At 40.2% G+C, this 13,159-nt stretch overlaps 1 protein-coding gene across 2 annotated transcripts in view; it reads left to right on the forward strand.

Moving 5' to 3' along the window:
* LOC104982597 (tenascin-N-like) overlaps nucleotides 1-13,159 on the forward strand; it is a 41,912-nt gene that overhangs the window by 22,697 nt on the left and 6,056 nt on the right. For both annotated transcript variants that reach the window (XM_010832017.1, XM_010832016.1), the window contains exons 11-15: nucleotides 4,003-4,263; nucleotides 9,153-9,283; nucleotides 9,525-9,654; nucleotides 10,875-11,025; nucleotides 11,449-11,555. In XM_010832017.1, coding sequence (XP_010830319.1) covers nucleotides 4,003-4,263; nucleotides 9,153-9,283; nucleotides 9,525-9,654; nucleotides 10,875-11,025; nucleotides 11,449-11,555 — 780 coding nt within the window. The remainder of the gene's footprint in view (nucleotides 1-4,002; nucleotides 4,264-9,152; nucleotides 9,284-9,524; nucleotides 9,655-10,874; nucleotides 11,026-11,448; nucleotides 11,556-13,159) is intronic.

Consider the following 13,159-nt stretch of genomic DNA (forward strand, 5'->3'; position numbering starts at 1 on the left):
AGGCGATGGCACCCCACTCCAGTACTCTCGCCTGGAAAATCCCATGGATGGAGGAACCTGGTGGGCTGCAGTCCATGGGGTCGCAAAGAGTCGGACACGACTGAGCGACTTCCCTTTCACTTCTCACTTTCATGCATTGGAGAAGGAAATGGCAACCCACTCCAGTGTTCTTGCCTGGAGAATCCCAGGGACGGGGAGCCCGGTGGGCTGCCGTCTATGGGGTCACACAGAGCCGGACACGACTGAAGCGACTTAGCAGCAGCAGCAGCAGCAGCTCTAGAGCACAGCCCCAATAGTTGGGCAGCACAGGCTTAGCTGCTCCATGGCATGTGCGATCTTTTAAGCCCAGGATTGATCCCTTGTCCTCCTGCATTTGCAGGCAGATTCTTAACCTCTGAGCCACCAGGGAAGCCCTCCACTGTTTCATATAATCCTGTTGGTCTTTCTATTCAGTTCTTAAACTTTATAATAACTTTTGGCATCACCCTATTATTTATCATTCATCATTTTCACTTGCGTCAAGATGATTAAGCAAATATTAGCCTATCCCAAGGTGCATAGGTAGACATTCTCTCCTTGTATTCATTTAACAAATAATTACTGTTAATTACCCTTCATTGAATTGGCCAAAAATGTTCTTTTGGGTGCTCTCACTCTTATGGAAAAACCCAAATGAACTTTTTGGCCAGCCCGATATTATATCCTGTCTCTCTTCCATACACTTTGAGGCAGTCAAGCATAGAGGGACTTTTACCTTTTAATGAGCTTCTACGTGTTACAGACATGTAGGAAAAAAATTAATTTGGACATTGCTTTTTCCTTTGAACCTTCTCTCTCCATCTGTCTGTGTTATCTCAAAAGTAACTATTGGTAATGAAACTTGATCTCTGGTTATTAGTGTGCACCTGATCTATAAAATGTGCCCTTTGGGAGAAGGTGGTGCTTACGACAACGGACCTTGGAACCAGATTACCTGGGTTACAGTCAAAGCTCCACAATGACCAGTTCGTGTCCTTTGGAAAGTCATTCAATCTTTTTGGTCGTCAGTTTTCTTCTCCCTAAAATGGGAGTGATGATCATCTTACCTGTGTTATGCAGTTACTATAATCTAAAGGCTCAGACACCAAGCAGACACTCTGAGAGTCTTGGTGATTGCCGTCACTTTTCTCTCCACAGGAGCAGGGCGGCGGCACTGAGGAGCTTTGGCCATCTTGAATGGGAAGCGAAGTTGGTCTAGCTGTGTATGTGTCTCTTTTTGTCAGAGGAATTAGTGAACCCATTTTTCTTGACAGAAGGAGAGCTGTAAGAGAGTGTTTGAGTTTTCTTTATTTCCTTTCGCAAAAGAATAAATTTTAAGATAGACTGGGCATCCCTGAGGGTTTATTCTAACAAACCTATGATAAAAGCCTTTGAATTTGGCCTGGTTTAGTTTATCTCATATTGTAAAAACCTCACTCAGCCCTCAGGTTGCCACTTCCTCTGAAGATTTTGCAGGAAAATAGGTAAGGATGGAGGTCCTGGTCACAGAGGTGGAGACTCGTTGGAATCCAACAGAAACGGCAATGCCTTTCTTTTTGTTTTTTTAAAGTGTAACCTTCTCCCACTTGAGGTTTCAGAACTTTGCGGTATAGTTCTGACGAGAAGGAATAGCTTTATCCTATTCTACACCTTTCCAGCCTTGGTGCCCCTCTGCTCTAACATATCACTCGTTAATACTGTTGGCTACCTCTGCCTGGACAAGTGGAATTGATGTAAAGCTTCACATTTACCCACTGGAGGGAATGTTTCCAGCTATATCCTTTCAGAGCCTACAGTAAACGAGGCCTATTTAAAGCACTGACCCTCCCTAGAAAATGTTTTCAGTACTCAAGAAGCTGGAAGTGCTTGTTTCCATGAGTGTATAAGTCAGTCATTTCCAAACCCCAGATGTTTACTTTCTGTTCAAAGTATCTTTAGACGCGTTCACAAATCATTGCCCATAGATTCAGATGAGCTGGATACTTGTGGGATATCATGCTAGTCTTGGAAAAGTCCTACTTACTGTGAGAGCTTTCCAAGCTGTATGGAATTTAGAGAGGAAACCCACCAAAGATGTTAGTAATGACAGAAGAAGAAAAGTAAATACAACTGGAAAAGGAAAAATATGATACAAGTACCTTGAAACCCAGTAATATACTATATGGAGTATGTTATGGTTAGTATAGTGAACATTTCCTGATAAATGTTCCAAGAACAGAAGAGGAAACTTCTATTATTACAGCTGAATGAATTGATGGAGATAGTGCACAGGTTTTATGTTCTATATTTCTAATTATAGATGTGTGTTTAAATCCTTTTAGATAGTACTGTCTCTGGGTAAAGTCAGATATTTAACAGTGACTTAGAACAAGTTCCATTGTCTCAAACCAGATGTCACCAAAAAAAAAAAAAAAAGCTGAAAAGAGAAGGCCATCTACTTATTCTCTGGAGAGGAAAAACAAAAACTTTCTTAGAATGTATATTTGAGAAGATATGTTTGGAAGAAAGACAGACCTAAGGATATACTGGACAGCATCCCAATAATCTAAAAATAGATTTGAAATTAAAATTGATCTGAGGAAAAAATAATGTGGATAGAAATTGTCTAAAATTTTAATCTGCTCTAAGTAGCGCAATAAGCCTCTTTAACAGACGTCAGGGAGAAAATAAAATGTGAATGAATCCTTCCACCAAATGTTTGCCAGAACCACGTTCCTATCTGCTCAAAATCCCTGTGCGGACAGAATAGTCTGACCTCCAGATCATGGGCTTCCCAGGTGGCTCAGCTGGTAAAGAATCCGCCTGCAATGCGGAGACTTGGGTTCAGTCTCTGGGTTGGGAAGATCCCCTGGAGAAGGGAAAGGCTACCCACTCTAGTATTCTGGCATGGAGAATTCCATGGACTGTATAGTTCATGGGGTCCCAAAGAGTCGGACACGACTGAGTCACTTTCACCAGAGCATGGCAGGCAGAGCCTCTCGTGGACAGTGATCAGCCTCGGACCTTGCCTGCCCCCTGTTGCTCAAACACACCTTGTGCTTGAATCACCCTGAGTGCCTGCCTGTGCCTGAGCAGTTTAGAAAAAGCCAAGGCACAGCATGACTAAGAGACTTGCTAAAGACTAGTAACTGGAAACTAGTTGCCAAGGACTAGTGACTAGCCGTGCTAGTAAAGAGCTGGAAGAGCTTGGTGTTCCCTGGATACACGGTGATGCCATTTTCCCAGGCCTTGCTGATGCTTTGTTCTTGGTCTGGGATTCCCTCCTGACTGCCTCCCTGTGCCCTGCACATTCCTTCCGGGAGACTTGTTCCGTCCCGTAAGAGAGAAAACGTTGTCCTCGGCTCTGGAAAGCCCTCCCCAGTGTTGTTACTTCTGCTAGAATTCTCTCTCTGTTCTCAACAGCCTTTGTTCATGTCCCTCTAACCATGCGGGACTCTAGTTAGGGATCTGCTCGTATTTTTTTTTTTTTAATAATGACAAATTTCATTATATTTGGGTGATTCTTTTAGAACTGGACAAACACCATCCTAAGGATGAAACTGAATCTATGAATCACATAGCACACAAATGAATAGTAGACGTAGGCATCATCTGTAGGTGCATAGGAGCACACAAGTTCCGAGTTTGAGAATTTTATGAAAGCAGGAATCTGGCCTTATTTACTTTCTTTGAACATTCCTTCTGGTATATAGGTTTTCAAAAGTATTTTCTTAATAAACAGATAAGGTAAAAAACAGGTAGATCTCAGATCTTTATGTTTTTTAGACTATTAATGAGAATCAAAAAAATGAAAATTAGGCCCTTTCAATGTATATGTATATATGATCTGTCAGAATGTCCTCTTTGTTTCTCTGTCCAATGCTAGCCTAGTAAATGTAAGTTGACTACATAAGCATTTAATTGTTTCACAAATTCTAGAACATGTTAGAAAATGTGAAAGTTTTAAGACCATTTTAATTACAAATATCTCTCTCTATCTTTCAGAGCCCAAACCAGTTCAGATTGTTATCCCTTATGAAAGCCATAGTACCTCTGTAACCTTATTTGTTCAGATGCCTGATATTGGAGTGTTTGATGGCATACATATTGCAAGTGACCGAGGCCCAAACGTAACCAGGCTTTGGAAACAAGACAACAAAATAACTGTTGACAATTTAACCCCAGGCACAGAATATAATTTCTTTGTTTCTACCATCAGTGGGACTAAATTAAGTAATATATATTATGTACCTGCAGTAAAAACATGTAAGTATTTTAGGAGTTGCCTAAGGTGCTTCTCGATTTTGCTTTTGTGTGTCATTTCAAATTAGTATTCTGTGTTCACTGTACTGCAATCAATTTCAAAGATCCTTTAAAACAATTGCAAAAACCTCATTTCTGAGCCTGATCTGTAATTGCCGAGTATACAGTTAGAGCTAACCTTGTTTAAAATTGAGAAGTCACAAAGTTTTTCTTATCTATCACCAAAAAACCACATGTGCATATTAATTGGAACTTTCAGTGGCTTAATCCAAGAGTGAGGAATGTGAGTAATTTTTAGGCAAATTATGAAAACTAGACCATACTTTGGGAGTCTGGGAGCCCTGATGGTGTCTCTTAAAGCATATGATAAGTATACATTATAAATGTACACTTTTATAGTGTATACTCCTCATGCTGCTATTTGTCTAGAAAAAACTAGTGTATATTTTCTTCGTCTCTTTGAATATTTTAAATTATTATGTATAATATGTGTGCATACGAATACTTTACATTTTGAGATTCACATTGATTTTAAGTCACTTAAAAATTCTACAGATATTAATTTTGAACATTTGGAATACTTGAAATTTGACCCCACCATAGTCTAATCTTGGGACCCAAGCCTGCTCAGGCTCCAGGGATGGGATGGCAGCCCAGCTCAGGGAGGCTGGAGGGATAAACATGGCTTTTTTTCCTTTTCTTTAACTTTATGCCGATAGTATGTTGGAGCAGTATTGTGCTTGTTTTCAGTATACAGCCTCCTGGTTCAGTGATGATACGTATGGGTATATCATAGCTATTCTCTTTTGGATTCTTTTGCCTTGGAAGTTATTGCAGAAGCTTGAGCAAAGTGCCAAGTGCTGAACATTAGTTCTTTGTGGATGGATGGATGATGGATGGGTGGAAGGAACAAAAATAATCCTTGTGGATTATATATTACAGGTACACAGATTTCTGTGTATATCTTAGTCCACACACACCTAATTCATTCTTGGCCCTTCAGTTTTTTTCTTTTTTTTGAACTTTATGTTTGAATTCTCAGAGTTTCTTTTTGTGTTATAAATTAGTTCATATGTATCTTTTTTTGTTTTGCCTAGAGGGGACATCATATGCTATTGTCTTCCTCTGTGTGGCTGACTTCACTTAGTGTCACCCTCCGAGGTCCATCCCTGTGGCTACCAGTGGCGGAAGCTCATGTGTGTTTGTGGCTGAGTAATAGTCCACTGCATGCACACACCACATCTTCTCTGAGCTTGAATGGGGTGGTGGGCATTCTGCTGGTTCTGTGTTTTGGCTGTTGTAAGTAGTGCTGCAGTGAATGTTGGGGTGCATGTGTCTTACTGAATTATGGTTTTCTTGGGATATAGGCCCAGGTGTGGGAATGTCAAATTCTAGGCTTAGCTCTCTTGTTTGTTTTTTTTTTTTTCCTGGCATTCGGAGATTGTCTTTTATAGTGACTGTGCCAATATATATACCCACCAACAGTGTATGTGGGTTCCCTTCCCTCCAGGCTTTCTCCTTCATTTATTGTTTGTAGACTTGTGAGGATGGTTATTCTGACTGGTGGGATTTGATTTCTCATTGTAATTTTGATTGGCATTCCTGTAATAATTAAGGATGCTGAGCATCTTGTCCTTTGGTAGTTTGGGTTGTTTTTCTTTTTCCCTTAAATGGAGTGAGGAACTTTTGCCTGTTGCAATTGGCTTTGTAAAAGTCGGTGGTGTTTGGAATTTATTTCTGTAATATCTGCTCCAGGACGTTTCCTGAGGGCAGCTGTCCTTAGCAGCCACCCAGGCCCCGTAGATTGGAAGTAGAAATGTTAGTCTCTTCAGTTCAGTTCATTTCAGTCACTCAGTCGTGTCCGACTCTTTGTGACCCCGTGAATTGCAGCACGCCAGGCCTCCCTGTTCATCACCAACTCCCATAGTTTAGTCATGTCCAGCTCTTTGCGACCCTATGGATTGTAGCCTGCCAGGCTCCCCTCTCCATGAAATTCTCCAGGCAAGAATACTGGAGTGGGTTGTTGTTCCCTTCTCCAGGGGATCTTCCCAACCGAGGGATCACACTCTTGGTCTCCTGAATTGCAGCCAGATTGTTTATCATCTGAGCCGCCAGGGATTGGAGGTTCCAGTAAGCTCTTGTTGTCAAGTTGTAGTTACAGAGAGTGCCCACATGGCGACAGCAGAGCCTTGGGGAAAGTCCTGGGCTGTAAATTAGAGCCAACACCCAAGGGCTTGTGACTCACTACTTCCTTCTTCTAAAGCTTCAAACCCTTATCTGGACTAATCCCAACCTGGACCACATCACCCTGCAGAGGATGCTTAGCTACCTGAGCTTAGGAGGCTGCACTCTCAGGAAGGAAGCTTGAGCTGGGAACCCAAGCACCAAGAGATGTAGAGGCTGGGTGACTTTTCCAAGGTCCCCAAAGCCAGAGGGTCAGGCCACCATCCTTTGGGTGTGCTATGGACTCTGGTCCCAGCCAGAGCAAATCATCCAGGTTTAAGAGAAGACTGAATTAAAGACACCCTGACTGACTGTCTTGACCTCCCCTAGTCCAGCCTTGGGATACAAGCCTGCTCAGGCTCCAGGGTATAGGATAGCAACCCAAGTCAGGGAGGTCAGAGGGGATAAACTAGGCATGGATTTTTTTTCTTTTCCTTTTCTTTAATTTCAGGCTGATGGTATGTTGGAGTATAGTTGATTTCTAATGTGCTTCTTGTTAGTGTACAACCGCCTGGTTCAGTTATGGTGTGTGAACACATACAAACACCAGACCTATTCTTTTGGATTCTGTTGCCATAGAAGTTATTGCAGAAGGTTGAGCAGAGTTCCCTGTGCTGAACATCAGGTCCTTGGGGATAGAAGGAAAGATGATAATCCTTGTGGATTATCTGTTACAGATACAGATTTCCGTGTACGTGTTAGTCGTGTGTGTGTATGTGTGTGCGTGCTCACTTGCTTCAGCCATGTCCAACTCTTTGCGATCCTGTGGCTATAGCCCTCCAGGCTCCTCTGTCCATGGGATTTTCCAGGGAAGAATACTGGAGTGAGTTGCCATGCCTTCCTCCAGGGGATCTTCCCGACCCAGGGAATGAACCCACATCTCCTGCTTTGGCACTTGGATTCTTTACCACTGAGCCACTGGGGACCTCCATATATTAGTCCTGACCTCCTAATTCATCCCTGGCCCTTTACTTTTTTTTGAATCCTATGTTGAATTCTCAGAATCTCTTGAAATTAGTTTATTTGTGTCTCCTTTTCCATTTTGCCTAGATGGAACGTCGTATGCCTCCCGATGTGGCTGACTTCTCTTAGTGTCATCCTCCGAGGGCCATCCCTGTGGCTACCAGTGGCATAATTTCATGTGTTTTTTTTGTGGCTGAGTAATAGTCCACACCACATCTTCTTTGAGCTTGAGTGGGTTGGTGGGCATTTTGCTGGTTCTCTGTGTTGGCTATCGTAAGTAGTGCTGTAGTAAAAGTTGGGGTTAATGTGTCTTTTCAACTATGGTTTTGTTGGGATATAGACCCAGGTGTAGGAATGTCACATCCTAGGCTTAGCTTTCTTCAGTATTTTTTTTTTGGCTTTCAGAGACTTTTCTTTATAGTGACTGTACCAATGTATTTTCCCATGGACAGTGTATGTGGGTCCCTTTCCTCCAGGGCTTCCATGGTGGCTCAGTGGTAAAGATTCCATCTGCTGATACAGGAGACACAGGTTTGATCTCTGGGTGGGGAAGATCCCCTGGAAGAGCAAATGGCAACCCACTCCAGTATTCTTATCTGGAAAATCCTTTGGAGAGAGGAGCCTGGTGGGCTACGGTTCATAAGGTCACAAAGAGTTGGACATGACTGAGCACACACGTGTCCACTTTATGTAGAAATTGATGGCAAGCAGTAATAAACGCCATACAAAAATTGCGTGGTGTCCTAAAATCATTATATTTCTGACTATAAATATAAATAAGTGTCAAGGTTCTTAATGATTTGCTTTTCCTGATTACACATCTTCGCATATGTTATTATACCATATTGCATTATGTATCTTTTTCCCCCAAGTTGTAATCCTTCCATTATTGTTTAAACTCAATTTTTGCACAAAATAATCCCAAGCTGATGTCATAAATCATGTATTCTAATAGCCTTTTAACATATCTATAATCAGGTCAGATATATGTTTATATTTTACTTTAGCTTGTAATTTTTATGTACTTCTAATATTTATATTCTCTGGCTCTTATATTATGAACCATTGTGGGCAACATTCTGTTTTACAGTTCTTGTCTTTAAAAATAAGTAATACTTGATCCTCTAACTATATCAATATCATTATATCAGTAGCAGAAATACCAGTATATAAGACAATACTCTAAAGCTGACATTTTTCAGTTTTTTAAAAATAATAGTTTTCCTTTATGCTGGATGAAATCTTTAAATTGGGAAAATGAAACACTAAAACTCATCAGATAAAATTTGTTTTTAACTTCAGCCAATATTTGGGACAAAGGAATTCTTTTACTTCTTTGTCTAGCCTTCATATTTCTGTCTCTGTTGTGTTTTAGTAGTTTCAGAAAGCTTTAATTTCATTTGCCCTCTTTGAATATTGTGCATTTGCTCCTATGAATTTGCTCTCACCTAGTTTTTGCTGTAGCATCAGAGTGAGCTGCATGCAATGGTGTTTCCAGTGACTCTGAGTACAATTGAGTATCATATTTTATAAGTTATTAAATGTATAGACACTGTTTTTAATTAGGATAGAGATAATTCATTACTAAACTACATTGTCCTTTTTTTGTGTGCTGTGCTTTTTACTCTCTTTGAAGGGACAAATAAAAGAAAAAGCTGGTTAGAAAACATCCAGGAGCAATTTAGTGTTTTATGTGTTTTGCGTAGGTCTGGAAGCACCATCAAATCTCCATGAGGGCAAAGTTACGGACTCTTCCATTGAAATTCTCTGGAATCGAGCTGATGGGAATTTTCAGCGTTATGAAATCACATGCGTAAACTGTGCTGCTGCTTTCATGGTATGTTATAAGGGACTCTCAGAGGAATTAAACTTTCATGCTGAAACCAAGATTACTCATGCTTCCATCAGATCAGATGGTCTGGCGTGCTACGGTCCATGAGGTCACAGAGTCGGACACGACAACAACATGTTGGATAGTAAAATTAAATAACCCCCAATCTTTTCTCTTTTTTGCTTGTGTTTGATTGTGGAATGTTTCTTAAATGAACACTTGGTAAGTTATTCTTTTGGATTGTCAGGTCCAGAAGGTATCTCAAGAAGCTGCAATCTTCTCTAACCTGGATCCTGCCACCGTGTACACCTTTTCAATTCGCACTGAAAAAGAAGGTTTTAAAGACAGTTCTCCCTACATAAAAGAAATACAGACAGGTACAGCTTGTGTAATCATTTTTGATATTATTTTAATGTTCAATTTTTTAAAACATTTCCACTTTTCAAAAATACTTTATTAATATAATCAGAAGGATTCCATAAAAATGCTTTGTTTTATATATTATTTTCTTTTTTTAAAAAAAATTTATTTAGCCAGGTTTCATTGACTTCATTTTATAAGTTTCAATGTTCAAATATTCATTTGGTTCTTATAGAGAAGAATTAGTAAACAGTTCATTCTTTACAAATTTTCTTTATGGGCAGGCAGTATTGCCTCTTGTCTCTTTTTCTACTTCCCCTTGTATGAATTAGCACAGCCTCTTTTGTTATGTGTATTTCCAGACAATAGAGTTGCTAACTGCTAACTGCCGGGGTTCTGGCCAGAGTCTCCCTTTGTGATTTAATGTTTCCACTGTTCAGTTAAACAGACAATGGAGTGTGCCATTTCCCCAGTGTTAGCAACTTATTCCCAATGGCAGATGGTGACTTATTCCTGGTCGTCAAATGAAATAAAGGATAATTGGAAAGGGTGTATGCAAAATGTGTACATTTTCAAATCTAGGTTAAGTAAAATTGTCAACTGTTCAACTAAAATAACATTTTAGTTATTCTTGACACTGATGGCATGGGAAGATTGATTTATATATTTAGAAACTGGTCACGTCTGGTGTTCTTTTATTGTAATAATAAAGAACAGACATGAGAGAGAATATCTTGGCAGCTTTTTCACTTTCCCATACATGGAAGAATTTTAAAGGAGAAATAAAACATATATACTATAATAACATTTTTCTTCAGAAAAATAAGGGAAGTATTTCATATTTAGATGGCAATGAACTTTCCTGTTGACTGACCTTGTTACTATTTGGTATTTAACTGGAATGATGCCTTGAAAATCTTTATAAGCATTTCTGAGGTGGGTGGTTACACTAAACCCAGATATCACCTCTTTCTACATTATAGAGGCAGGGTAAATGCTGAATACAGCGCTGCTGGGGTACACATAAGTTCTGTTTCAATGTTTAAAATGATTCTTGCTGGTTTTTTTTTTTTTGCACTCTCTTGACTTTTAACTTCTCATATCTACCAGGAGGAATAAAAGGAATATCTTGGTTACCCTCAGAGTTTGCAGAGTCAAAGAAGTCCAAAGCAGTTTTAAAATAGGTGCTTTGTATGGTAGAAAATGTTATTTTATGTGTATGTTTTAAATGATACAGCCCCCAGTGCGGTTGAATTTCTGAATCATAGTAGGACTTCAAATGCAGTAACCATTAGTTGGCCTCCAGCCAGAAGTCTTCTGGATGGATATGTTGTTTCAATATCCAGTGAAAGCTTAATGAAAGAAGAAATCCTGCCTTCCACAAAAAGGTATGAAAGCATTAAAAAGATTAAAACATATCATGTTAAGTTACATGAAACACAAAATTAACATTTTATATGTGCTTTTAGAAAGTTGTTTTAGTAGCGTAGTATAAATAGAATTTATAAGAGTTTTCAGGACAACTTTTTGGACTGTAGTGTGATTAGAATAACTAAATCTGATGTACAGTGCCAAATTATGTATGTGGATAGATAGTAATGAATTAATTCAGGATACCATCATGCTTGTCTGCATGACATATACACTTTTTGACTTAAATTTATCCACTTAAGAAGCTATGATTTCCAAATAGCCATTCGTGTTTAAGCATAGAAAATTGTGTCCATAATAGAAATTTTTAAAAACATACATAAAATTCCAAATGTTTCTGAGCTAAATATCTTAATGGGTGATTTTTCTTTAATGTGTAGGACATTCACATTTAACAGACTTTCTCCGGGGACTGATTTTTTAATTAGCATTGTAGCTACTAAGGGACTGAAGAGAAGCCAGCCTACTGTCCTCATGGTTAGCACTTGTAAGTCCATTTTATATTTGATTAACTTTTCATGGGTTAAGGGAAAATAAGGGAAATTGTTGCGTTTAAAGTCAATAACTAGTTGTGTGTGTGTGTGTGCAGGCTCAGTTGTGTCTGACTCTGCGACTCCATGGGCTGCAGCCCACCAGGCTCCTGTCCATGGCATTTTTTAGGCAAGAATACTGGAGTGGATTGCCATTTCCTTCTCCAGAGAGTCTTCCCAATCCAGGAATCAAACCTATGGCTCTTGCATCTTCTATATTGGAAGACAGATTCTTTACCACTGGCACCACCTGGGAAACCCCAATATCTAGTTAACCATCAATTAAAATAGAAGTGGTTTATGACACGATGGCTTGAAGAGATGGGGCATTTCACTTGGAGAATGCCTGAATTATAGTCCTTTCTCTGTCATTTATTGTGACCTTGGGCAAAACTATGAAGTTCTCACCTAAACAGTGAGAATAATTATTCCTGCCTGGGTATAAACTCTTGTTACTAAAATCACATGCAAAGCTTTTTGTGAAAAGTTCAGAGTACTCTAAAACCCTAAGGTATTGTCATCATGAACAACTTAATATTTTTCTAATATTTTGACTATTAATATTTTATGAAAAATGAAACTCTGAAACTAGAAAAAATAGATGGTGTTGTCTTTTCAATTGCATTTATTGGGTTCAGTTTGCATCCTCTGACCTTGTTAGCATCGCTTACATGTCTGCCTGCCCTGAACACACGCGGATGTTCCAAAGCTCCCTGTTACTTGTGGGTCACAGTCACACAAATGTGTGCTCAAGTACCCATGCCCTAAGTGTGAAAGGAGGCTTCGTATCAGGGTTTGCAGTGTGGAGGAAGAGAAAACACTGGAAAATGCAGCAACAGTCAAAACAATTCTGGAAAATAAACTAAAAAAATCTGAGCACTGTCGTACCCCAGCATGGTGACTATGCTGTGTTAAGTTGCTTTAGTCGTGTCTGACTCTATGCGACCCTATGAACCCTAGCCCACCAGTTTCCCTGTCCATGGGATTCTCTAGGCAAGAATCCTGGCACGGATTGCCCTTCCCTTCTCCAGGGGATCTTCCTGACTTAGGAATCGAACTGGCATGTCTTACATCTAACCTGAATTGGTAGGCGGGTTCTTTACCACTAGTGCTACCTGGGAAGCCCAGGTGCTCAAGTTCAGTTCAGTCGCTCAGTCGTGTCCGACTCCTTGTGACCCCATGAATCACAGCATGCCAGGCCTCCCTGTCCATAACCAACTCCCAGAGTTCACTCAGACTCGCGTCCATCGAGTCAGTGATGCCATACAGCCATCTCATCCTCCGTCGTCCCCTTCTCCTCCTGCCCCCAATCCCTCCCAGCATCAGGGTCTTTTCCAATGAGTCAACTCTTTGCATGAGGTGGCCAAAGTACTGGAGCTTCAGCTTTAGCATCATTCCCTCCAAAGAAATCCCAGGGCTGATCTCCTTCAGAATGGACTGGTTGGATCTCCTTGCAGTCCAAGGGACTCTCAAGAGTCTTCTCCAACCCCACAGTTCAAAAGCATCAATTCTTTGGTGCTCAGCTTTCTTCACAGTCCAACTCTCACATCCATACCTGTCT

Source organism: Bison bison, unplaced genomic scaffold (assembly GCF_000754665.1).
Source record: "Bison bison bison isolate TAMUID 2011002044 unplaced genomic scaffold, Bison_UMD1.0 scf7180017864535, whole genome shotgun sequence".
In the NCBI taxonomy this organism is placed as follows: Eukaryota; Metazoa; Chordata; class Mammalia; order Artiodactyla; family Bovidae; genus Bison; species Bison bison.